This window comes from Simochromis diagramma, unplaced genomic scaffold (genome assembly GCF_900408965.1).
Source record: "Simochromis diagramma unplaced genomic scaffold, fSimDia1.1 OVJJ01000510.1, whole genome shotgun sequence".
NCBI lineage: Eukaryota > Metazoa > Chordata > Actinopteri > Cichliformes > Cichlidae > Simochromis > Simochromis diagramma.
Genome location: NW_024387326.1, coordinates 3,105,222 through 3,132,083, shown reverse-complemented (window position 1 = coordinate 3,132,083; position 26,862 = coordinate 3,105,222). Strand labels below are relative to the sequence as shown.

General features: G+C 44.4%; 1 protein-coding gene across 2 annotated transcripts; it reads left to right on the top strand.

Annotated features, from left to right (window-relative positions):
• Positions 1 to 1,711: 1,711 nt before the first annotated feature.
• On the top strand, positions 1,712 to 21,441 carry rnf216 (ring finger protein 216). 2 transcript variants are annotated; one of them, XM_040006206.1, is made up of 17 exons: positions 1,712 to 1,826; positions 2,853 to 2,986; positions 3,866 to 3,996; positions 4,104 to 5,453; positions 5,608 to 5,684; positions 6,585 to 6,693; positions 7,582 to 7,743; positions 7,833 to 7,941; positions 8,066 to 8,199; positions 9,490 to 9,540; positions 10,769 to 10,906; positions 11,310 to 11,458; positions 12,969 to 13,047; positions 18,793 to 18,890; positions 19,419 to 19,641; positions 20,041 to 20,110; positions 20,535 to 21,441. In XM_040006206.1, exons 2-17 carry the CDS (start codon positions 2,920 to 2,922, stop codon positions 20,924 to 20,926), a joined length of 3,339 nt encoding a protein of 1,112 aa, XP_039862140.1. In that variant the 5' UTR covers positions 1,712 to 1,826; positions 2,853 to 2,919; the 3' UTR covers positions 20,927 to 21,441. The 2 variants fall into 2 exon arrangements, with proteins under 2 accessions (XP_039862140.1, XP_039862141.1); XM_040006207.1 differs by lacking the exon at positions 1,712 to 1,826 and having other exon boundaries at positions 1,856 to 2,986.
• The last annotated feature ends 5,421 nt before the right edge of the window (positions 21,442 to 26,862 follow it).

Genomic DNA, 26,862 nt, shown 5'->3' with positions numbered 1-26,862 from the left:
TTGCTTGTGTCTTGTGTCTCTATGTCGACACTTATGGGTCTAATTAAACCAAACACATTTATTATATGTATTCTTAAGCAGGTTTCCATCACTTCAAACATTAACATTAATGAGAGCATGTAAGCAAAAGAGACCTGCTTTGCTCTTGGACTTTGCATGAATCACACAAATCGATTCAAAATGATTAATATTTGCAGTAAAGTTTAAGTATTTGGACATTTTTGCCTCTGTACACTACCACAGTGGATTTTAAAGGAACTGTGATTGAAGTGCACACTTTCAGTTTGAATTCAATGGGTTTAACAACTGTTTAGGAATTCAGGCCATTTTATGCACAGTGCCCCCATTTACAGAGGCTCTGAAGTAATTGGGCAATTGACTGACAAACAGTTTCACAGTCTGGTGAGGCCTGTTCCCATGGTATTCCATAACAGCCGAAGCACAGAAAGTATCAGGAATTGATTCCAAGTGTTGGATTTTGTAGCTGTTTACTGGATTTTTCAAAATGAGAGCCAAACAAATGTTGATGCAAATTAAGGAGACCTTCATTCGACTGCAAAAATAAAACCGCAGAGAGAGAGCGCAAATCAACAATCTGGTTCATTTGTAAAAGACAGAATGTCCTGACCTGCTCAACAACTCAGTAGGTAACTCCCAAGGTTAAGAAAAGCAGATTACCTCTTCCAGGGTGCTCTCGACATGTAACGAACCCGAGAACACCCTGGAAGAGGTAGGCATATCATTATCAAAGTCTACAATCAAGAAACACCTTCATGAATGAAATTTCAAAACAAGGTGCAAACTGTTATTCATGAATAAGGCCAGATTAGACTTTGCGAGAAAACATCTAAAAGAGCCTTTGCATCTCTGTAAAATAACAAAATAAGTTCTATGGACAGATGAAACCCAGATGAACTTTTACCAGAATGATGAGAAAAGTCTGGAGATGAAAAGAAACGGCTCATGATCTGAAACATACCACATCATCTGTCAAACATGGTGGAGGTATGGCTGCCATACAGTGTTTATTGATGATGTGACTGCTGATAGAAGCAGCAGGATGAATTGTGAAGTGTATAGGGCTGTACTGTCTGCTCAGATTCAGCTAAATCCTGCAAGACAGAGCTTCATGTTGCAAATGGATAATGACCCAAAGCAAACTGTAAAAAATAACCCAAGAGGCAAAGAAACTGGAGATTCTTCAGTGGCTGAGTCAGTCATCTGAAACAGAGTATTTAGTGCAGTCTGTGGGATAACTTGGACAGACACTGAACTGTTTATTTATGATTATTTAATTCATTTATTTAATTCATCATTGCAATAGATCCTATAACTGTTAGGAAAACGTGAAAAGCATAGCTGGTTTCCTTTAAAATAGCTTATAGCGTTACAGAGCATTTAAAAATACAGATTTGATAGTTACATATGATTTTCATATTCAAAGTCATTTTAAGTATATTATTTTGATCTGTTGTTTGAGTATGGTTTTCTTTAATCCTAACTAAAAGGGAGAGAGAGCTAATAGTTCAAAGTTTTTCTGCTTCTTGTTTAAGGAGCCCTACATATAAATACAATACCTCACGCAGTAGATAACCTGTATTTCGCGACAGAATGGGTACGTTTGTATCTTGGACTTAACGCTTGGTGAAGAATCAGGCAAGTGTGGGTGGGACTACATTTCCCACAGGCCTTCTGAACGTGGTGACTGGGTGTTTTTAACGTCGTGACGTCTCTGCTGTTCTTGTTTTGGCAGTTTGTTTCGTTATTCACGGTTTGTCACTTGACCAAGAAGACGTATTGTACTCATGAACCAAGACGGAGCTGCGGTATAGTACTTTTCTACATAGATATTCTCGTGTTGTGACTTCGAGCCGTGTGGGGACTGTTTGAAGCGGTTCTGTGGACAGGAAACCTCGCACAAGTCAGCTAACTAGTCTGGCTAGCTAGCCAGCCAAGCTAACGAATGCTAGCTTGGCTACGAGCAGTTTGTTCTGTTTGTGTCAGCGGAAATGATCGATAGCCATGATGGGATGCTTGTTTTCAAACACCGCCTTAAACTTGATGCTAAAAGGGCCATGTTAAACCTAATGTCACGGCGGGGAAAGCGGTGCAAGTGCGGGGGACGACTGCGGGGGACGTGTACAGGCAGCTTCTCGCTGGGTTAGCGTGTCCTGTTTTAACAACACAAGATTTGTGCCACCTTTGATCAGATCGAGGACGATCAGAGCTGCGCCCGCAAGTAAAGCCGATACAGGTCGTTAGCACATATTTGTTTACACGACTGTGCCGGCGAACACATCAGTGGTAGCGCTAATGTTATTCGTCGGTGGTGATTTAAATGAGCCCAACTCCGCATTCTGTTTCCCCGTGGAGCTTCCGTCTTTGTTGAGTTCTCTCTAGTAACGTGTTTGGGGGAGTCACTAACGTGCTCCTGAGTCTTTAGTAGTCTGTGCGATTAGATTAGTTGTGTTCTCAGGGTGGAGTCCAGCTCTCCTCGTTTTCTGTAAATGTGACAGATGTTAAACTGAAACCATTTGCTGGATTCCAGGGGAATACCAGCAGGGTGATAGTGTTGTTGTGCGCGTGTCATACATAGACATTCTAACGATAGAAATTAATGGTTATAAAAAGTCACATTGAAGGGACTTGCCTCCTTTTTACGAGAAAAATAAAATAAAACAAGTTCCCATAACACGAATCTATTTTCGTTTGAAGAGTTTGTTTGTGGTAAGGGTTTAAAAGGCAGTGATTATGGTTATGGTAAATCTCCAGGAAAGTAATGCGTGTGTATGTAATGTCCTCTGATGGAAACATAACTCTCTGTATGTGTGTGTCTGTGTGTGTGGGTGTAGATGTTACTGATTGAGCAGTGATTGTGTATGTGGGCTGATTCAGGGAGCTGCTAAGTGTAGTTTCACAATGGCAGATGGAGGCAGCGATGATGAGGTCATTCACCTGGCAAGCTTCAACGTTCACCGCAGCCAAGGTGAGACTTCACATCCGCACTGGCATGCACGTAGACACAATTGTCTGTCTCCAGGATATATGATTATTGTTTTTATGCATCGATCCATTTGCTTGCTTCCACTTGTCCAAGTTAGGGTCACGGAAAGGGCTAGAGCCTTTCGCATCTGTGGCAAGGTAGACCCTGGAATGGTCACCAGTCTGTTGCAGAGCTAACACATAGAGGCAGACAACCATTCACACTAACACTCCAATTCAACTCCTTCCATAAATCTCAACCAGAAGTCTAAATCAAGCTTTATGGTCAATTTAGAATTGTAAGTCAGCCTTGCTACACCAAGCATGTTTTGCTCTGTGGGAGGAAGCTGGAGTACACAGAGAGAAGTCACAGACATGCATAGTATATGCATTTGTTGTAACAGTGTAAAAAGTGCAACAGATGCTCCATAACTATATAAAAAAAATAATTTGCTGATCTAATAAACCCGTCAGCACCTTTATAAACTTCAGGTTAGTAACAGTATGTTAATAAAAACCTAAAAACAATTATCAAAATGTGCTCGAATATCTTGCCTTGCAGAGCTTCACGTTTTAAGATGTAAATGTTCTGCTTATGCTCTGAGAGGTCGAGCCACTTTCTTGTATTTGACCTGTTGCACACACGCATTTAAACCTCGTGTTTTGTACTTTTTAGGAGGAAGTGCAAAAGTGCAGATTATTTTCAGCACCTCAGCTAGTTGTCTGATGAACTAACGGTTTCTGCAAAGAAATTCAGCATTGGCTCATGTTGCAATCGCTCATCTCCTTTGTCTTAAATTTTTACACGATGCAGTGAATGTCCCTTTTTACATCCCCTGTAAATGCATCGTTTAATAACTCCACTGTGCGTGTGTCTGTGCAGGCTCGCGCTCTCATTTGAGAGAGCTCATCACTATTTCTGATGACTCGGATGAAGAGCCTGTGACTCTTGTACCGAGCAGTCCCGTTTTAGTCCCGGACGATGCAGATGACGACGATGTCAGCATACTGGAGGTAACTGATGCAGATTATTCTTGAACCTTTCTTCGTGTATGTCACTTGAGACTTATTTATATATGTTTGAATACATTTTTCTGGGATTCTTTCTGCTCTCTCTTCAGCCGCTAATGCCTGCGCGCAGACACGTGATCCGCCCAGCGGCGAAATGGAGCGGGGCCTCGCACAACCAAATTAAAGTTGTAGGTCAAAGTAGCGCATCTTCTGGGGTTTCCACACTGGACCCAGTCCCTGCCTGTGCCCCCTCTACCTCCAGAGATGCCAAGGGAACCACGTCTCCCCAAGCAGCCATTAAAGTACAGTTTCCGGCGCACTCGAGCACATCTGGAAACACACTGCTGGATCTCGGCCCTTCATCACTCTCCCAGCCAAAACCGACCATAAACTCACAGCAGCACGACGGTACATCAGCAGACACAAGCGGGGAGCTCCATGCAATTTCTTCTGTCCACACCCCATCTACCTCCACAAATGCCAAGGCCAACACCATCTCATCCAGAATACCTGCACAAGTACCTGAACAAGTGCTTGTCCAGCCTCAGCCTAGCACATCTGGACTCGCGCATCCACAACCTGGCTCCTCAGCACAGTTACGGTTGGAGCATCACGCGAACTCCTCTGCCAGTGCCACACACAATATTAGTGCTGCTGCAGTGACTGCTTCAAGTTCTTCTACAAAGACTCAAGTAAAGGCTAGCACGAGTAGCCTTACGCAAGACAATCCTCAGGCCAGTACTTCGTCTGCACATCCTCCATCTCGTATACGGACGCACCCTCAGCCTAGTACTTCACTGTTCCAGTCTGGTGGAACAGTGTCAGTGCAGCCCCATCTCATCCAGTTGAAGGAGGTGAAGCTAGTTGTTCTTCCCCCACAGCCAAATCAAGCTTCGGCTCTAATAACCCAGCCCCAGGGTCTGCTGCAGCCTGTGCCAGTCACTCGAATGCGGGGCAATCTCATTCAGATTGAGCCGCAGCCCTTGGCTCAGGCCCCTGCCCAGGCTGCGGCCCAGCCTCCTCAACCCCCTCAGGTTATACCAGGGATGCCCCCTGCAGTTCTAATAGCTGCAGCCCCAGAGAGACTGGGTCCTCCAGAAGCAGGTCACCGGATCATCCTGGGGAGCCAGGCACCCAAAAATGCCCTTCCAAACCCTCCAGCTCAGGCTGGTCCCTCGGGTCTGCTTCAGCCAGCCAACAGACTTAACATTAGGGTACCTGGTGTGAACTCTAACCCTCCTCCTGCTCCTCCAGCTCCTCCCGCTCCCGCAGCTTCAGTCCCACACAACAGAGAAGAAGCACGACTTATTCTGGGTCAGAACCCAGAAAGATTTAATCTGGTCGCAGTGCCTCCAGCACCAGAGGACATTCCCCAGATAGAGGATGCAAGGCCTGGACCCTCCGCACAACAGGAGAGACCAGAGCACCAGCCTCACATTAGAGCCCTTATCAATGGTGTTGTGAGTATCTCATTATGAAAATTGTTTGCATCTCTTTTATCTGTTATAAAGTTAAATGAGTGTAATTGTGCTGTGTTGTCTCGCATTTCATCCGTTCCAACCCCATTCTTCTTTCCGGCCATGCTCTCCTCAACTTTTTGAATATCCTCTACAGTTGGATCTACTCCCCGACGTCCAAGAAACCTATGTAGCAGAACTGATCCAAAAGAATAATGTGAAAGACTTGAATGTGTAAGAATCATCTTATCTAATTTAACCTTAACGTAGAGCTTTAAAATAGATACATATATCTTGTTGGGTAACCATGTTCGAAGCAATGTGCCACATGTGAATTTTAAAACAGAACGCAGTGATTTGCAAGTCATATAAAGTCTGTGATTAATTCAAAATAGTTCAAATGAAAAAATAAATGATGAAACTGAGAAATTGTATTTCCTTTAAATACACAAGTTTATTTGGAATTTATGCCAAGAACGCATTCAGAAAAAGATGGGACAAGGTCAAATCTGCCTCTGTTTTGTGTCATTTCTTCTTTTATCAGCAATTTGCAAGTTTTTGGATACTAAGCTGCAGTTTCAAGTGGTTACATGTATAATATATCATTTTTGTGCAACATGTGGTTTCCCATTATCTAGCTAAAATAAGCAGAACCTTCTCCAGTATTAGTGATGCCTTCATATATGTACATCTGTATCGTCACGGATCTTGGGTCTTGATCTGTACACTGATTTAAAAAAGCTGATTTAAACTCTTTGCTTTAGTGTAGAGTACACGGTAAAGATAGTTACTGATTGGTCTGATCACAGGGCAGTTTTCCCCTTTTCCTCAGTCTGTCTTCAAAGAGCCTGGGGTCAAGAGTTTTTGGCCTCTGGACTGATAGTATAACAATTTTTCTCAGTTTTCTTGATATTTGTCAGCAATACAGTCTCTAACTCTCTGGTAGTACCTTTATCCTTTGAAAGGATTTGCAAATTATTGCATTCTGTTTTAGCTTGTATGTTACACAGCGTCATAAAGACAGGTGTAGGTGGTCACATATGAAATGATTGCCACTGTGCACAGTTGTAACTGTGCGAATGTTTGTGAGAGCTTGTACACATGCAGCCCCCCTTCCCTCTGCTCTGTTCCCAGTATCTGTAACCTGCTGTTGGAGACTCAAGATTATCCGAGGAAAGACACGGCAGCGGCCACATCAGCTCCCACCAGCATCCTACTAGAGTCTGGTGGCACCCAAAATGAGGCAGGTGTCTTTGTGTGTGCGTGTTAGATGCACAGAAAATGTGTGTAAATTGTGTTAATGTGCAAACAGTAGAATTTCAATCAGTAAAAAGTGCAACGTAAGCTAGGATCTCGCAGTGTGGGTCAGGGTTTAAAAGCCCTTTTAGGACAGTTATGTAAAGTGTAGATACAAATTAATAACGGAGACGTGGTTCCTCGTTACATGAATTCAAGCTGAGCAGACCATTATAGTTTCTAATGGAACTATTTCTGGTATCAGATTATGTCTATAATGTGGTTAAAGAGTGTTGATGTAGAATGATGGAATGGATGTGCTGAGGCTCCGTCTAGTAACCAAATTAAAAGAAATAAATCATGCTGTATGTAAATATAGACTGTCTATGTTCTTTGGGGGTATTTTGATGTCAGAAGTGATTATATTAAGACCAAAGGGTTGAGTGCTAAGTTATTAGCTAACTGCAACAATCAGACCCTAATATCTACTAATTCGTGGACTTCAGAAGTAATAGAAGCAAAACTGAGGGACTATCCTTATGGATGGGCTGTATCTCAGAGTAGGCCTTTTTATTTTTGAGATTATTATAATAAAAATGTCCCAGACGTCTCCTCCGATGTAAATGTAGGGAAGAGGTTCACATCAGTGATACAAATGGGTGGAGGTGAGGCCTAGCAGACAGCTATTAGCTATGACTGCCTGTGTCAGGGTGTAGCTGTTAGTTCAAGTAAACACTGCAATTTTTCATTGTTGAATTGACTTTTAAGTGCTGGAGGTTTACCGATATTTATTTATTTTACCTTTCCACTCAAGCCGATCACTGACTACAGCTTCATATAATCTGTGAATCGTATATTAATGTGTGTGTCTGTTTTCATGTTTGCGGTCTTTCAGGTGACCGAGGACTTGTTTGATTATGGCAAGCTGGGCGCAGTGGGACCTGAAGTTGTGATGCAGGCTGCTGACTTGCTCATGGCAGATTTCAGGATGCTCAGCTGTCAGGACATTAAATGGGCTCTCAACGCCCTGAAGGGACACTATGCAATCACACGCAAGGTACCTAAAGTCCCATCTGAGAGCACACCATGCCTCCTCTGTCTTCTTTGCTGTCGTACCTTTCAACTCTCCCTCGCTCTTCCTCCCAGGCCTTATGTGAAGCTCTGAAGAAGTGGCAAGAGTCAGGGGACCCGTCGGGAAAGAAACGACGGAGCAGGACCTCGGAACGCTGCTACGTCGATTTCCACTTTGAGTACGGTGAGAAAACTTTTAGCATGCACCTGTTTTTGCATCTTTTACTTATTGCTCTTTTGCACATTCAGAAATTGCTTTCACAAGCCACTGGAAACTCTCAGTAACTGGTTTCTTCCTTGTCCGCCAGGTTCGGTTAAGTTTGACAAGAGGATGTACTTCTTGGAGAATGACCGTCGGTACTGTAGGACATACAGCAGTCTGGAGGCATCTGTGCAGAAGGAGCTTTCGTTCTATCAGCAGAAGGCAAAGGAATGGGCAGAGGTACACACACAAATACACTCACTCGGGCACTCTGTTTTCCTTCAGTGTTGCATTTATCACGATTTTTATAGCCCAGAATGGCCCTATGTGGGGGGTGGCGGAGTGAACTGAGCACAACAACCATAATTGGTTCATGGAGTATAAAGGCAGCAAGTCTGTGTTACCTTACATTCCTTACGGGGGTGTTTATGGCTGTGTAAAAACCTCTTTGTTTTCTGCACCAAGAATTCCTCTGTGCAAGAAAACCCTGAACTCTATAAGCCTTCATTTTTTAACAGATAATGATATACTTCACTTATCTAAACAGTAGCTTTCTAATGCAGTAACTCATTTGTATAGCAAGCACTCTTTCTAGCTTTTCCCACTGTACCCTTCCCCACCCTGCACCATTGTCTCAAAGACTGGATAGCTTTGGCTTTTAAAGCAGTCGGGTATATGGGGCTAATTATGTTGCTTTAAATCCCTCTCATGTCCTGGAGGTCTCTCCATCCAGTATCCAAAGCTCCTTCTTGTTTTTATTAGGTCTCTTTCACCTTCTTTGCTTCTGTTTACCAGGCCTTTTATTTATTTATTTATTTATTTTTTGCTGAGTAGAGTTTCCACTGTCTGCTATTTCCCCTGCCTGTGGTAGCTACCAGTAGCTATCCTCTCCCTATTTTGTTTGTGCCATTAACCATTTAGCAGGTGATAGAACTGCATAGTGAAACTGAGGCATATAGGAACTAGTCTGGAGGTTCATATTGTGCAGTCAGCTTCATGATGATAATTTCTTGCCTTGCACAGGCGGTTGTATTTATCTGCCGCTTGAGGATTTAAGTTACTAATTGGACAACTCCACTGTTAGAAGCTGCATTTGTTCGAAGACCAGGGAATAATGTGGTGCTGCTCAGTATATTAAAGGCGTCTTGCTTCAGCGAATAGAACAATTATAATGATTGGATATGTTGCATAGAGCTGCTTCGCAACTGTTGATAACCTTGTGACGTGCTGCATAACATGGAATACAGAGGTTTCTGAGGCTAATGTTCAGTCATTTAGATTTCAAGCACTTAGTAGGGTGAATATGTTAGTCAAACTTAGGCACAGTCAGTAGCTAAATTAGCATACACCCATGGCAGCATACACCCAGCAGCGGAGTCGGTTCAGTCCCAGGGACTCTCTGTTTTCAGGTCACTCTCTGCAGAGGTAGAAAAGTGTTACATCAATGTTGGCTTACAGCTTACCTCGTGCGCCCGATCTTCACCAATTAATCGACTGCCCCGCTCTGTCTCTCTCTCTCTCTCTCTCCAGCATGAGGACTTCCTCCTTGCTCTTCAGGTCAATGAAGATGAGTATAAGAAGGTAGGATTCATCACAATGCATCTCTATCTGTTGATTCAGTCTAAAGTGGCTTTTCAGTGATGTTTCCAGATAACACTGTGCTGTGAATAAGTCTTGAGACACCCCTCATTTCTTTTTATAGTGTTGCCAAGGAGCCAGACGTTTGTTTTTGTTTTTTTTTAATTAACGTGGTTTTGCGGCTTTAAAAAGCTCTTAAATTTTTTCTTTGGATATTTGGCTGCCTTTTCACTCATTTCAATCAAGCTTTTAAACAACAACAATAATAGTATTAATGATAATAATAATGATAATAAGGCAGCTTCTGTGACACCAGTGTTGTGCCTACACATAACAGATAACTTTGCTTAGAACCAGTTTTATATTGTATCTTTAGCCAATTTTTTACCAGCAGCCTGTCACAAAAAACGTATTTGTTCCCATTTCTTTCGCTGAATCTACTAAAAATGCCAAATACAACACAGTTTGACAGGCATAAAATTGAATATAACGTGATTCCCAAAGTATTACCTGAAAGCTTGTCTAGCTTGGCTTGGTCAGCAGTGCGGAAACTGGAGAAGTGGAGGATGAAAGAAGAAGTGGTAGGTCTAAAGAAGTATCTACAGCAGATTTCAGTGTCTGAAAGTCGTGTCCTGAAGACATAAGCAAGGATCTGACACAGGACCTGAGAGATCCAACTAATCCACTGAAGGATCATCAGAAATGGTCTTTGTGGAAGGGTGGCTGTTGAGAAGCTATTGAGGATCTTACTCAGTATCTAACTGAAACGGTTAACCTTTCAGCATGACAGTGATCCCAAACACACCAGCAATGCAGTTAAATAAACCTAGATATAAAACCACACAATGGAAAGTATCAGTCATGGATTGAAACAAAAGGCAGTCAGCATCCAAAGAAGAGCTTTGAATGTCCTTAAAGAAACCTGGAGAACTATTCCTGAAGATGACTTAAAGAAATGACAAGAAAGCTGCCTAAGAGAGCTCAGATTGTGTTGAAGAATAAATGTGGTCTTTTGTGGTACAAAATACTGAAATTTAAGCTTTTTAGAATTCTACAATGTCTGTTTTTGCCTCATATTCTGTATTTCAGAAATAATCATAATAAATCCAGTATAAAACTTGTTAGCTTGCAGAATGTGCTGGTTTCATTCGAGGTTCATTTTAGATATTGTCAGGATTTTCTGCATAATGTGAGGTTTTTGACTTATGATGTGTTCCGATTGTTTTTCCAGGATGGTCAGCTGATAGAGTGTGGCTGCTGTTTTGGGGAGTTTGCTTTTGAGAAGATGACGCAGTGTTCGGACGGTCACCTGTTCTGTAAAGAGTGCCTGGTCAAATACGCTCAGGAGGCGGTGTTCGGCTCTGGGAAGGTACACGCAGACATTTTCTGTTTTCAATACGACTTACCTGGTAATGTTGCTTGGCAACTATAACTGACTAATCCCATAATAATACACACCTCTTTGAGTGATGAGCTGTCAAATAAATGTCAAGATTGAATATGAGCTGGGGCACAGATTTCGCATATCATCAATGTTTGTTGTCCATGTATTATTGTGAAAATAAAGACTTTCCCATTTATTAGGTGCCTTGTTGCTGGTACTGGTGTATCCTGTATTGCATAAAAGGTTGTCGTGTTTTTCATTCGCCTCATCTGACCGCACTGTTGTACCTAATAATGTGTCATAATAATGGTCAGTTAAACTGGAGGTGGCTGTGAACGTGCAGCGTCTCTGCTCTGTAATGAAGTCGCGCTCCGTCCTCTTCTTGTAGTCGGACCTGAGCTGCATGGAGGGGGGCTGCCCGTGCTCCTACCCTGTGTGTGAGCTGGAGAAGGTCCTACCAGAGAATATACTGTGTAAATATTACGAGAGGCAGGCGGAGGAGGCGGTTGCTGCCACCTGTGCAGATGAGTTAGTGAGGTAAGTGTGTGTGGGGGTAGCTCTGTAGCTGGATTCTGCTTTTCTTTGCTCCCAGATTTATAGGTATAATAAAGTAACTGATAACTCGAGGTGCCAGTTTGTCCACAAACAGATTTTTAATTGACTTAATAAAATTGAATAAAGAGATTCCAGCAATGTTTACAGATGGATAGAATTACGGGCTGTAGGGACATAAGGCTCATCTTTTAGCCTGGTGTCCAATCTTTCTACTAAGTTAACACTAAAAAGTCAGTTAATTTGAAAATGCACTATTTTAAAAATGAATAGTGGGCATTTTAATGTTTGTTCAGTATTTAAAGTTTAAAGTTCAAGGCCTTGAATAATTAGACCCTGTCTTATCTTAAAGACGTCACAGTACCATTCCACCTCAACAGAGCGCTCTCAGACTGCTGGTTTACTTGTGGTTTCTAGGATATTTGAAAATAAAATGGGAGGCAGAGCCTTCAACTTTCAGGCCCCTCTTCTGTGAAACCAGCTCCCAGTTTGGATTCAACCTCTCTACTTTTAAGATTAGGCTTAAGACTTTCCTTTTAGATAAAGCTTGTAGTTACAGCTTCAGGTGACCCTGGTGACCATGCTGCAATAAGCCTAGGCTGCTTCCCATGATGCACTGCAAGTGTGTGTTCTTCACTCACCTTTTTTCACACTCACTCTGTTTATACACACCTCTGCATGCAGTCATCAGTTATTACTAATCTCTGGCTCTCTGTCTGTCTTTTGTCCTGTCTCCTTCTCCTCACCCCAACTGGCAGACGGCCACCCGTCCCTGAGCCTCGTCCTGCCGGAGGTTTCTTCCTGTTAAAAGGGAGTTTTTCCTTCTCACTGTCGCCAAGTGCTTGCTTTGAGGGGGTCGTTTGATTTGTTTCGTTGGGGTTTTCTCTGTCCTATTGCAGGGTCTTACCGAGCGCCTCGAGGCGACTGTTGTGATTCAGTGCTATAAAAATATAACTGAATGAAATTAAATCATGATAAATGATAATCAGTTATTTTTTAATAACTGGCTGCTGAGCCCCCTGTCATTTTGCAGAAGTGGCCTCCAGCCTTTATTGAAGATGTAAAATTTTCATTTAAAAAAATCAAACTTTTTAAATATTGGCTAGAACTTGGGCTCATGGGCTAATCATGTGTTCAAAGCAAACACAACGAATCAGGAGTAGATTCAAAGTCTACACGACAACATGGGTGGGTGGAAATTCAAATCAGGTGATGCAAACAGAAACAGTAGAAAATATTTCAGCTGTAATGCAAAAGCCAGTCAGCTGAGGTTCTCCCACAGACTGGATTCATGTTCAGTATGGTTCATCTTCACTTTTACAGAACGAAAGGGAGGGGGGGCTTAGAGAAATTGCCGTGAGAAAATGGTCCGCAGATTGATAATAGCTAGCTGCAGCCTAACCTATTTATGATTAGCACTTTGTCTCTCCTAATGTGGGATGTTGAAGATCTGGCTGCTTTGTCTAGCTCATTTTTCCTCTCTGATCTCTTCCAGGTGTCCGTTTTGCAACTTCCCAGCGTTGCTGGACAAAGACATGTCTCTGTTTAGCTGTCCCAACCCTCGGTGCCGCAAGGTGAGTTCTGCTCTTCTGCTCTCTCTCTGTTTATAAAGTAAATTCAACACTCTCGCAAAGAAGTGTACACCAAAGTAGGTCGACACTCATCTGCACATCTTCTGATGTGACCCTGGGTAAGAGTACTTACAGCACAGAAGATCTAATCTAAATTTTCAAACCAAGAGTGGACGACTGAATCGTGAATAATTCAGAGCGTCGTGACAGCAAAATGGTGTCTACCTATAAATCATCTCCGTGCAGCCTGGACACGAAGCCCGACATGCATAAGAGAGAGAGGCAGAGGAGAGATTGATGAGCAGCTTTTGGAAATGATGAACCGTTCCATGTGGCGAGGTCGCCACCTCTGGCTCCCTCTCTGTTTATCTCGGGGCCTCCTCCCTCTGTCTGAGGAATGCAGGGGGAGGCGATGCTCTTTGTCTGCCGGAGTTGTCACACAAATTCCAGGCCAAAAAAAAAACCTTCATTATTTGGCAGAAACACACACAGGCTCATTCACGCTCCTTTCCCCACATAAATACAACCCTCCCGTTTTCCTCTGTTTTTCTGTGAGCTCTGCTTCTGTAAACGTCTCGCACTCACTCCTGCTCACAACTGTAAAGAGAAGCAAACACACACACACCTCTGCTATCTTTGCATTCCCTCAAAGGTAGGAGAGAAGTTGGGAGGGGGTTATGTCAGTAGCCATACAAGAAAAATGTGTGACTCCTCGCACAGTGGTATATGGTCAAACCCTTCATTAACCGATGAGCTCGCATTCTTTCAATTCTCATGTCAAACTGAAGGCCCGTGGGCCAGATTTGGGCCGTTTGAAGATTTTAATCTGGCCAACAAAACATTGCACATGTACATGATGAAAAACACAGATCAAACCTGCAAGCTAACAAAGTAGTTGACAGAAAAAGGCTAAAAAACCAAGCAGAAGAAAGAGAAGCAGGAGTAGTGCAATCGCTTTCAAACCAATTTGTAGCCATGGACGGAGAACATGGTTATAAAGCTGGTGAGCTCAACCAGTTTCATGGCAGAAGGCCAGTCTGTACAGTGCAGGCAAACTGCAGGATCTTGCCCGCACAGATCAGGTCTGTGAGACTTGTCTTTTCTTCTTGACCGTGTTTCTACAAGTTTTCATTTCTAGGTGCAGCTGATGGTATCGAGTTCGGTGGTCTCAGGATCACCTCTCTGCTTTTTGCAGATCATGTTGTTTCTCTGGCTCCATCGGGCGAGCCCCTCCAGCTTGTGCTGGGGCAGTTTGCAGCCAAGTGTGAAGTGGAGAGGGGCGAATTAGCACCTCCAAGACTGAGGACATGGTTCTTCTGGTGTGTTCTGTTTGAAGTCAGAATTTCCAAGTTCCCAATTGAAATTTTCGACTTGAACAGCCCTTCAAGTCAGACTTCCCACTCGGAAAGTTGAAGCAACCCCACCAGCCCCAATTTAACAATCCAAGATGGCGGCATTGCACATAAACATTAGTAAAACTGTAAAGCTCGCAATCTGTACAGGCACTGTTGTGTGACTGAGCAGATCTGTGGTCACAAGCTCTGGTGACAGTGGATGACCAAATGAATGAACGAATGAGATCGCAAATACAAGCAGCAGGAATTAGCTTCGTCTGAAGGGAGTCTGAGCTCTCCATCAGGGACAGTGGGAGCAGTGCAGGCGTTTGGGTAGAGCTGTCATTCACAGCAAAGGTAGCAGGTTGAGGTTGTTTGGAAATCTGACTAGGATGCCGGACCCCTCACAGGTGAAGTGTTCTGGGTACCTGCTAAAGAGCAGAGTTCCTGCAGTAGGGACAGTGGACAGACTGAATCTCTCCTAGATGAACTGGGAGAGGAGGGTGCTCTGGGTGTCTCTGCTGAGAGTGCTGCCCACAGAACCTGGACTCAGACAAGTCAAGAGAAAAAATATTTTATTAAATGCCCGACGCTGCCAGTAGCTCTCATATTCAGGCTTGTGAAACAGGTTGTTGTGAATTGGCTTTATGGTGTAGCATGTCCCTGTGGTGTAAGCACATATTTAAAAAGTCTCTTCCAAAGTGTAAAATATTTTTCCTTTTTGTCATTTTCTGTTTTGAAAATGGGATATACTTAACTTTTTAATTTGTTTTCATACAAGAGCAGCACTTTGTCTTTGTGTTGGAGCAAACCCTGTTTTAGTTTCAGAGGGCTGTGAGACATCAGTGTGAGACTTGTTTGCCCTTTAAACAGCTCTCAAAGCAGTGCAGACACCACATTGAAACAGTAAGAAATGAGTCATGTGAGTTATCCTCCTCAGCATTTCTGCTGCCTTGGTATTTTAGGGTGTTTCCAGCATCAACTTTCCCAGAGGCCTTTTTAAAAGATTTTTAAGGAACTCTGGAGGAAACTAAAACTGAGGTTTTAACCAGATTCTTAATTACACCTGAGCTTTTCCATGTGCCAGCAGGGTTTTTCCTCCATAGCAAACCTCTTCTGTAATCCTACATCTGCTGACTTGGCCCAAGCTGGACTAGTTCTTCTTACTTGTGGCTCCACAGTAGCGTTTTGTCTTTACCGTAGCTTCTCTATTAGCACGTGGCTCTCAGATGCCTCCTTTTGGCTCAGCATTATGCTTGCATTTGTTGCAGATTTTCGCCTCAGGCAGTGAAGAATAGCAATCAATGCAATTCCTGCCAGCAGCCTGTAGGTGGAGCCATAGGCTTACAGTTGCTGGCCTTGCAGCATCACTGCACAGCTGCACCTCATTACAAGCTCACACACACACCCAGAGACTTAAAAGTTAGACATGCTCCAGATAACTCTGGGTCTGATCCTTGCTCAGTGATTCGTCTGCAGTGCAAATTCAGTCAGCTTTTAAAGCCAGCACGTTTAAGCTCAGTTGTGTTTGCTTGTGTATGCCACAAAAAGCTGCTTCCACTTCCACTTAGAATTGGGATGTGTGTTGTTACCTGGAAACCCCCATCACACATACACGCTGGTACTATCACCAGTGTTTAATAAGGGACGGGTGATATTGAGGTGTTAATTCCTCTCTTGTTTTCACGTGTGTGTTTTTTATTCCCATACACACACTGTACAGTCTACCCCACAGCCCGCTCAATCTCAAGCAGGGCGGGGCCTCATTATGTAACTGACACACTTCCGTAAGCCCACCCGCCTTCTTCCACACCGCCGTCTCATTGGCTAGCCACGCTGTCCACTCCCCTCATACTGGTTTCTGACTGGTCGGTCACACTTCCTCGTCCATTTCAAATGTGGTTCTCATCAAATTTGACCCAGATTCTGTCCTCTCCTTCAGTTTTTTTTTCTTTCTCCTAATCTGTCCTGGCTCTGTCTGACCTACACAAACATATTCCACATGTGGTTGTGAGGACATTTGCACAGGTTTGTCCCTGGCCTGTGCATGATTACTTGTTGAGGAATGTGATATGTGAGACACTGGAAGTGGAAGCACTGTGCAAATCTGTGCACTGCAGTCTTGGTGTTGCTGTTCCTGTAGATCAGATGAATTTTCTCAAAGGAGCAAGTCCTGTGACGGGTTTGCAAGCAACAAGCTTATGGCTTGTCATGTCAGATTTAACCTCTTCCTTCCTGCCGTTTGAAATGCCACTCGAGTTTGATTGCAGCAAAAGCCACACACTGGCAGACACACACATCCCCTTACAAGCCCATCAGAAGCTGTGCACATCCTTATAAGGGCTGCTGTAGCGTCCACCGCAAGAGAAGAAGAAAAAGATTTAGAGGAGACGCAAAATATGAATGAAAGTAGGAAGGAGGTGCTGTTAGGGAGTGGCACGCAGAAAAGGAGAGCAGTGAATGAAGGAGTAAGGCGAGCTGGAACATGCTGGGGAAAAAATAGCAGGAGCAGTGAGTGTGAATTAATGAATGCAGAGAGGGTGAAAAAGACAAACTTGTGGTGCTGCTGCTGTGTGTTTATCTCTGTGACCTCTGTCACATTTCAGCCTGCTTCAATTTTTTTTCGTTTCTTTTTCTTTCCTGTGTGTGTGTGTGTGTGTGTGTGTGTTTGTGTGTAAGTGAAGGCGTGGACGACACACCCCCTTCGAGGTTTGGCTGTGACATCAGCAGCTGTATTTTTAGCTGCACTATAAGAACTCAGGTGTGTTCCTGGTTTTCAGTGTCTTGTCAAACAGGTCTCGGACAGGCGCGCTCGCTCTGCTCTCCTCGTTCCTTGGCCTCGATGTCACCACTAGGGGGCGATCTCTCATCGTTCTGTCGTTCTCGCCTTTGTCTGGCTTTGTGTGAGCTGGCGTTTTCTTGTTTTGATTTGGGGGGTTTTGTGACACTTGAGTCCAGGAATGCTCACTCTGGCTCTTTTCTTTTGAGGTTTAAGCAGAATATTTCTTCCACCTGAGCTTTTCCTGTTTATTCCTCTTCTGTAATCTCTAACAGTTATTCTCTAACTACAGACTAGGGGTAGTTTCCTCTTTAGCTTTCACTCATCTGCATGATTACATCAGCCGGCCTGCAGATTAACATGTTTTTGTGACGTCTGAGACATCATATTTTGTGTGTGTGGATGATTGGGCTTTTCTTGACTTGGTTGTGTCAGGTTGAGTCAGCACCTTAAACACTTTCTCGGGGTCCCAGAGATGTTCCAGTTTTGCAGTTATCTTATTGGGAGACCACTGCTGTCGGGGAGACTTATTGGCAGCTTATTAGCTTATTAGCAGAACACAAGTTACAAGATCAGTGTCACACAGTGTTTCTAATGTCTTTGCTCCTCAGTTAGATAAGTTAAGATCACTTTTATTAGTTCCACAGTTGGGAAATTGACAAAATGTAGTCCAGATGGGATTTGAATCCACAATCCTGAGCCCCGGATGCTGTTGCCTTATCCATTAGGTCACTGGGTCTTTATAATTATTGACATAATGAACCCCAAACCTCCATATGGTTTGAATCCGTGCTTTTCATCTCTACATCAGTTTTATTCCGAATGTTGTTTTTTTTTCTCTTTTTGAAGAAACAACTAAACTGGATCCAGATCTTGTGCCTTTTTTTAGGGAGCGCTCATCACTCAAGCACCAGCCAAAACCATAGATTCTCCCCCACCACCCTCTGGCTGACCTTACTCATGCAGAGCTGTCACACTGAATATTGTGAAATCAGCTCTGACTTACATGCATGATAACAAAAAAAATCCCCCAGTGAAAGGAGGATGTGTGAGGAGGTCACAGGACACAGAGGGAAGGTGCAGCAGCAGCAGCAGCAGCGGTGGAGATGTGGATCATGCTTTGCTGCATCAGCTGTCACACTGTTTAATATTAGATGAGGGGCTCAAATATTTATGGTGACACCACTTAGCTAAGGGTTAGGAAGAGTGGGAGTCTTGAGCCGCCTGCACCCCGCCACTCCCCAACATCCCTTTAACCTAGCGCTTTGGGCTGAGGAGACGGAGAAAGGTTGGAGCCTGGAGTCGTTGTTTCTAGGCAACCGAGCAGTCAGCGGCGAGCGCTCTCGCTGCAGTCATGCAGAGAGAGAGCCACACCTAACCGTGCAAGCCCCGAGTCCCTGCAGTGGCAGCACCAGCAGCATGCTGAGCAGAGGCAGCGGTGTGTGTGTGTGTGTGTGTGTGTGTGTGTGGGAGACACTCTGACTGCAGTGTAATACCCACCTACACCGCCTGCTCAGCATTAATGGGAAAACTATGGGTGGATGCATCTCCTGACTTTTGATGAGAAAAGCACAGAAGCAGCACCCTCTTTCTCAACATCCCCTTCCTGTCTTTTTTTCTTCTTCTTCTGTTTAGGAGAGCTGTCGAAAGTGCCACGTCCAGTGGAAGCAGCATGTTGGGAAGACCTGCGATGAAGTCCTGGAGAGAGACGAGATCCGCATGAGGGTGCTCTTGTAAGTGGGTCACAGGAAGCCTTCATCAGTAATGTACAGAGTGCTCAGGATGGCTCAGATTTAACATGTGAGGAGAGCTAGATTTAACATCTACCAGAGAGGATGCTGGGTAAACACTTCAGTTTCCCGGACAACATTTGAGGAAACTGAGAGGCCGGCTGCTTCCTGCAGGCCCAGCGGGCTGGGAGGCAGTGCTTCCTGTTTTGAGCCGGTCACAGATAGTCTTACTTCCAGGCGCTGAAGGAGACGGGAAGCGGCCTGGTAGACAGATCAGAGGATCGGGGTCTGATGATTCTAACAGGACAAAACTAAAAGGGAATCATGGTAGCAGGAGTTTGTTCTGCTGCATCCAGAGGATCTGTTCATTCACAGAAAATGTCTCTGTTATACTGTGTGTGTGTGTGTGTGTGTGTGTGTGTGTGTGTGTGTGTGTGTGTGTGTGTGTGTGTGTGTGTGTGTGTGTCTCAATGAAAATCCCAAAACCGATCCTCTTTCGTCACATTTTCCTAAACTTTCTCTGTGCTGCAGCGAGGAGCGCATGACGGCAGCTCGGGTGAGGAAGTGCGTCAAGTGTGGGACGGGCCTGGTCAAATCGGAGGGCTGCAACCGGATGTCGTGCCGCTGCGGCAGCTTCATGTGCTACCTCTGCCGAGAGCCCATCACCGGCTATAACCACTTCTGCCAGCACGCCCGGTCTCCCGGCGCTCCCTGCCGCCACTGCCGCAAGTGCTCCCTCTGGACCGACCCCACGGTGCGCTCCAAACTCAAAACACTCACATAATCACAGATCTTGATTCTTGTTCTGTTTCCCACTGCACTTTGACCTTGACCATCTGAGGCCGTGGCTGCCCACAGCGGCCTGGCTACAGAATCACTGGCAACCAACAGGCAGCCTTTAGTTTCCAGTCAGTTAATGAGCTGGAGAAGCTCCAGCTCATCCTCTGATGTCCTCGGTCACTTGTAGCACAGAGCAGGAAGTAAAGCGTGCTCTAGCTACTAGAAATAGTTTGGTTTAGGGAACTACATAATGCAGACTTGCAGGTTAACGACCGTTTAACACACGAACCAGCTCAGTCGTCTAAGGTCAAGTAATAATGGCAACAGCGTTTTTGGAAATGTGTCAACTTCTCTGTGTGTTGTGTTTTTACAGCAAGATGACGAGCGAATCATTCAGGAGATCCAGAAGGAAGGGGAGGCGGAGCTGAATAAGAAGTGCACAGGTCAGTAACAAAAACATGCTCTGAAAACGATGAGCTTTAGCTCATACGCCGTCAGGCTGAGTGCAGCGGTTTTGCTGTGTCTCTCCGCCCCGCTTTTTTCTTCACTGCACTATATAATAACAGCAAAAAGCCCCTAATAATAATAACAATATTAAATAATGTTGGCACTCATCAAACTGCTATTAATCGCTCAGTTTGCAGTGAATTATGTTCTTTGGCAGGAAACTGTGGCACTGCCACGACAACACTGTTCCTCTCCGGTGTTTCCTCTTCATCCCTTTGACTATTATTTATTCAGGCGTGCTGGCAGCAGTTGCATGAGTGTTTCCTGTGTGTGGTTTATGTGAAGGATAGGCGTGAGGGAAACATTTGATCCTGCTGTGCACCTCACCGATCCTTTTATTTATTTTCATTCTCCTCTCAGATAATTCAGGGAAGAGAGTCGGCCCACCACCGGAGCCCGTCGCAGACACCAAGCGGCCCCGTGTCGGTCCACCTGCAGAAAACCCACCCATACCCAACCCCCCGCCCGCTCCTCTCCCCCAGGCAGTGCAAGCTCCCCTTTTCGTCCCTCCGCGTCCCCGCTACCCACCGGCGCCACCGCCGCACTACCCCCAGGTGATCATGCCGCGGCTTCGCCCGGCGCCCTACGTGCCCCCGCTGCAGCACCTCCCACCCTTGAACAATAACAACAACAACAACCACCACCATCACCACCACAACCCCGGTCCCTTCAACCTTCATCAGCACAACATGGATGTGATGGACATGCCGATGCACTACGGGCCACCGCACCGCTACTACAGACGCTTCTAACGCGATGGCGTGAATCCTGCTTTGACCCGGTGTGCCCCTGCACACACACTCATGTACCCTCACTACAGTATTTCAGTAAAGTTTTTCCCCGTCTGATTATTATTTTTCGTTCCTTTTATTGTGCATTATTGTTTTTCATTCTAGTGTTTTCATCCGTTTTGATAGCTCTGCGAGCTAGCCTCTCCTTATCAATTCAAATAAAGAAAAACACACTGAAAGTGCGTTTTTAGAGAATCACAAACACACTTTCAGATACTTTTGCCTTCTCGTGTTGATTTTGGGCTTCAATAATGGCGAGATCCTCTTGTTACTCTTTTCCACCCTTTTTTTTGTTTTCGTTAAAATGTTCACGGACAGTTGAGAATCTTGAGACAATTTCTTTCCCGTTTATACAGATATTTTTGAGTAATAAAAGCGTAAAATTAAAAAAAATATTGTTAGCATTTGCTCTGTATCTTTTGTGTAACATGTGAGACTGCAAACTTTTTAATAAAGTCCTCTGTTCGCATTTTTAAGACCTGCTGCTTCGTACAAAAGCCGATGTTGGGAGACATTTCTCTCTGTCTGAGCCTCTCTTTCACCCCCTCCTTCCTCCTTCAGCTCATGCAGAAAAAGGGGCTGACTCATGATAACTGAGCCCCCACCCCGCCTCAGGGCTATGCGCCAATCACACGACAGACGGAGTGTTTTCCACCAATCGCCGTGTCGCGACAGCCGGGCTTTGTGATGTTGCAGAGGGGACTCCTTTGTTCAGCCAACCGTGCTGCAAGTGTGACAAATCACTTTGCAACACACACTTTGCTGTCTTCTTATTTCTGCGTGCACACTAGCAAACAGCAAAGCTCCATTTTAGCCTGGGGGTCCTAATGGTTTTAGTCATGGGTGGTGGGAGACAGACTTTGAGAGCTGGAATTAGACTTTAATCAGACTCTTCATCTTAAACCAGCCAAGCCGACATGAATTGAATCATGTAAATGAGACGTTTGTCGTTTTTGGGTCGTTCACTCAAATTCACGTTCACGCATGATTGCATCATTTTAGGTTTGTTTTTTTTTTCTTCTTCATATAGCTAAAGTTATTTGAAACCTTTTTCTTTTTTTTTAACTCTATCTGAGCTAAAATAACTGAGCGCTTTTATTATACTAATGAACTAAAAAAAAAAAGCTCTGCTGACATCACTGTGACATCATCAGTTTATTTTCCAGATGTGATTAAAAAGCCTTTCCAAAGACAGGGGGAGGGGGGTCACTGTTCATAACACCATGTGCTATTTTTACAAGCTGAGTGATGCCTTCATGATGACTGACTAATGTGTAAACTCACTGGACTGTACTTTCAAAGATTCATTGTTTCCAGCTAACCCCATGACTGCTGTGACCACCCTCTGTTAGCCCTGACCTCAGAGCCTGTAAGAATTCATCCCGACTGTCACTGCTGCCGACATGAGTTTGAATCCCTGAGAAACAATCTTTTCTTTTAATTAGAAATCCTATTCTACTCTATTCTTTTCTAGTCCCCAAAGACACCCCAGGGCCTGCCAGAAGAGCGTGTGGGTCATGGATTACAGTTGGATAGCATTAAAGGGAATTATCTCCTAATGACTCATTTAATTCAAACAACAAAGGGCGGGCTTAGCTGACATGATTAGATTGAATAAAGGAGATTTCTGGCAACGCAGTCGATGCTGTCACTTACACAATTCAAGCTCTCAATAGTTACCCTGGTATTATGATTGAAACACTGTCATGGATGGAGGCATGGCTTTTTACAGTATTAGAGGAAAGTGTAAGTACACAAGTATAGCAAACATACTGAAAAGTACATCTGAAGAGAAGGGTGTGTGTGTTAATGTGCTGCCCGTGCAGTAAACAGACTGGGACTTGTAGAGTTTACTGAGCACCTTCTGCTACGAGCGACACTCACAGTACTTTTATTCTGTACCTCTAAGCACTTTATCTAACATCCACACACACTCAGACTCTGATGGATGCATTGAGGGTAATTCAGGATTCAGTGTCGCCATGCAGAGACAGGGATCAAAGCTTCCGATTGGTAGAGGACCTCCTGTACTTCCTGTGCCACGACTTCAGTAAGGTTGGCTTGAACCACCAAGTCAGCCTCAGCCATGCTTCCTGCTTAGATAACAGCATGCTAATGCATCCAGTCCAGAGCCGACAAGAAAAAAACAGTTCGTCCACTGTGGGCCGCTTCATTTGGCCCAGTCAGTTTAGATCACTATATACTTCTAGTGCTAATTACATAGCAGCAGCTGACAGAGGGTTTCATCCACAGAGTAGTGCTTTACACATTTGCTACCTGCTTCACACCAGGTAGGAGACACAAATCCCTTTGAGTGTGGGTGTTTGCATCTAGTGCAAATGCTCTGCTACATCCAACATGTGGAGCTGTGTGAATAAGGGCGCAGACAAAAGTAGCAATAATAGAGGACTTCAGTCACAGCAGCAACACAGACGTCCCTTATGTTATTGTATGTCATAGGTGGAGTACCTTGAATGCTCATTGTGTGCAGAAAAGGTCATATAAATATACATGGGCCTGTCCTTAACTGCACTGATGCATAAAAGGGCAAATCAGGAGTTCAGTCAGTACAATAACAGCATCGCCGTCATCTATTTAAACCTCACATTCATCAGCGTTTTCACCGTACTATTTGTCCTAAGGTAGCAATACCTTTATTATCTCCAGCTGTGTTACTATATTTTGCTGCATATCTTTACTAATATGTCAAAACCAGCCATTCCAATATAGTTAATTTCAGTTAGGAGACGCAAATCCCATAAGTAGCTATGATTAGAGGATTTCATTTATGTCACCAACATAGACTGTACTTTTAGTTTGAAGTCTTGTGTGTGATAGGTGGAGTACCTCGAATGGTCATTGTGTGCAGAAAAGGTCATGTAAATATGCACAGACTGTCCTTATCTGCAGCGATGCATAAACGTGAACAATAACAGTATCACCATGGGCTATTCAAGCCTCTAAAAGACAAACACCGAGTCTTTTCCCTGAATAGTGGTTGTGGAGCCGAAGCTCTGAATGGGATTGAACGATGAAACGGATTTTAAATGCGTCGCATTCTGGCAGGCCTGAAAACACAAACCACAGACGTGACCTACATATCTTCTGGGACACCTGTGATGGACAAATAGTGCCTCAGCTTCCTGCTGCTTCCTGTTATTTTGCATCCACGTTCCTGTGCTCACACTGCTGTATACATATTGTTTGCATGTTACATGGTGACCAGCACAACCTCTGCGGAGCAGAGTGAGAGCAATCTGGGATGTCTTCTCGCTCCGAATCAGGATAAGGAAATGCATCATATAAACAGAGGTCCTCACAAAAATAGAACTGCAGGCGTGTGTGTGCATGTGTGTGTGTGTGCATGCATATTGGAGCTCTCCTCCTCAGGGAGCGCTGGTGTCTGGCAGCATTTGGTCCCCTGATGGTTTTTGCTGCTCCACCTCTGCTGGCTTTGTTTGTGTGTGTTATCGTCTGTGTGTCTCTTTAATGGCTCTGTATGTTTTTAATGAGCATGTGCTTATGCAGCTGTATCCCCTCAGTACAGCTACCTTTACCACCAACCCACTGCTGATGTGAAACTATGCAGAAAGCGTCATTCGTGCCTTTGATGGCTGATTTGTAAAAATGAGTCAACCTGCTATTCATCCTGCACAGACCCATGTTGCTCACTCACATCCCCTAAAGAGATTACACGCTGACCCACTGACCCACTGCCTGAGAGTGGAAAAACATGGTGATGGTGGGAGGTAGATTTGATTAGAGTGGAGAGAGCTGATAGCGAAGGTGGAGGAGAGTGTACGTTCCCACAGGATGGATGCTGGAGGAGGAGTCCGCACAGTAGAGCGTGGCTCAATGAGCTGTTCTCTGATCAAAGGGGGACCTCCTCCTCCTGGTGCTGTTCCCTAAAGGCTCCTCACCCCTCACCCTTCAGTGCAGTCCCACCCCCTCAAATTAAACCTAACCAGGCCTGAGCATCAGTAATGCAATGAAGGTTTTTGACACTTCACGCCCTGACAGTGCCACACACACACACACACACACACACTATCCAAGCTTCTAGCAGCTGGTGTTTCCATGGTAACACTGCTGGGGTGCACAAGATGTGGGTGGAGACAGCGGCCATTTCGCACACAACCTCTCCTCCCTCTCTCTCCCCCTCCTGGCAGAGAGAGCGAGCCAACCCAGCTCCGCCTGCAGCCTCACACTTCACCCACAAACCGCTGCACCCATTCCTGGGATCTGGGTCATATTCTGAGTGACTCATTTTTTTCAGCAGAATCAGTCAGCAGCTGGAGGAGGAAGAGAGGAGGTTGGGGGGCGGATTAGATAGGGTGGTGTATGTTTGTTTTGCTATGTTGGGTGTTCCCCTGGGATCTGCAAACCTGACAGGGGTGTGTGTGTGTGTGTGTGTGTGGGGGGGGGGGGGGGGGGGGGGTGGATTAGAGGGCTTCTCTGGAGGCTCCAACATTACATTACCACCCGAAATGTGCATTTGTGTGTGTGAGTGAGCAGTTGCCCTTTCTCTGTGCTAGAATAAATGTTTCAACACAACGGCTCCATTCAGGAGACAGAAAAAAAAAAAGTGTGTGTGTGTCTGTGTGTGTGCAACAAATGGAGCTGCTGTGGTCAGAAATTGGCAAGAGACTAAAAATGAAGCTATGATTACATGAGAAACGAGCAGGGGAAGAAAAGACTAGGGTTTCCAGAATTATCCAGGTTGAACTTGGAAAATGTCGTCTTCTTGAGGATACAATAAATAAATCAGTTTGCAAGAACAAAAGAAGAATTTAGCCTGAGAAAGTCTTGGGCTTCAAAGTAAGCTTTAAATGTCGAGTAAAATGCACAGACTTTCTCCTTATAGGTGTTAACAACCCTGCCCCCCCTAGTCTGGCACATTCATCGTCCTGATCGGTCCTCTGCGGTTGAAGAAAGTAGTGAAGAAAGAGAAAATATGTGAAGCTTTTGGATAGTTTTCTCCTTCACAAGTTTACCTTCACAATAAAGCATGTGAAATGAGACCATCAAAGTGCAAGATGGACACGAACGTCATCTTATTTCCTGACATTTCACATGTTGAAATATTAAAAAAAAAAAAGTAAAAAGCAAACTAAGATGGCAAGAACAGCCACCCCTCCGAGTTCTGCTGGAGACTTCACCCTGTTTTTCCTTCCCACAGTCACAAAGTGCTTGTTCATAGCTGATCATCTGACTGTTGGGGTTTTCTCTGTATTACTGTAGTCTTTACGTTACAATATAAAACTTTTTCGAGGCAACTGTTGGTGTGATTTGATGCTATATAAATAACCAAATTGAGATGAAAAGAATCAAATATTTTTACAGTCTGGAACCTGTAAAGATCCCCCTTTGACATGTCTCTACTGGAACCATTTTGTGCTGCTGTTTGTAGGTCTTTGCAGCTTCAAGGTAGCCTTCAGCAAGTGACACAAATGCTATTGCATTGTGATCTTAGCGCTTTTAAATCCCCAGTTTTCCTAAAGAAGCACTTTGATAGGACACTGCTTCAGAAACATGCAGGCTGCTTCTAATACAATCCATTTGCGGCGTCTGACTGAATCCGTCATAAAGTGTAGCTCTCAGATCCAGATCCAATCAGCAGCCACAATATCAAAAAACTGACCCAGTTATTTTTGAGTGCCCACACCTCCACCACGCTTCAGATCAGGAGTACTTTTCCAGGCTTTTCTCCTCCCATCATTCTTGAAGTTTATCTTAATTCTTAATCTTAATTTGTCCATGAATGTCTTTCCTGGACTGATCAGACTGCTTAAATCTTGCCCCTACCTTTTTGTGATGCAATACCTCTGGTTTGCATCCAATAGTATTTTCCTAGTTTGAGGTTTTCACATTGTTTTTCCTTAACCATGGAAATAATT

Bases quoted from the DNA above. Each gene is read 5' to 3' on its own strand.
- rnf216 (XM_040006206.1), top strand. From the start codon at position 2,920: ATGGCAGATGGAGGCAGCGATGATGAGGTCATTCACCTGGCAAGCTTC. The intron at 5,685-6,584 runs GTAAGAATCATC...CTCTGTTCCCAG, and splicing joins AATGTGAAAGACTTGAATGT to TATCTGTAACCTGCTGTTGG. The intron at 6,694-7,581 runs GCAGGTGTCTTT...GCGGTCTTTCAG, and splicing joins CTGGTGGCACCCAAAATGAG to GTGACCGAGGACTTGTTTGA.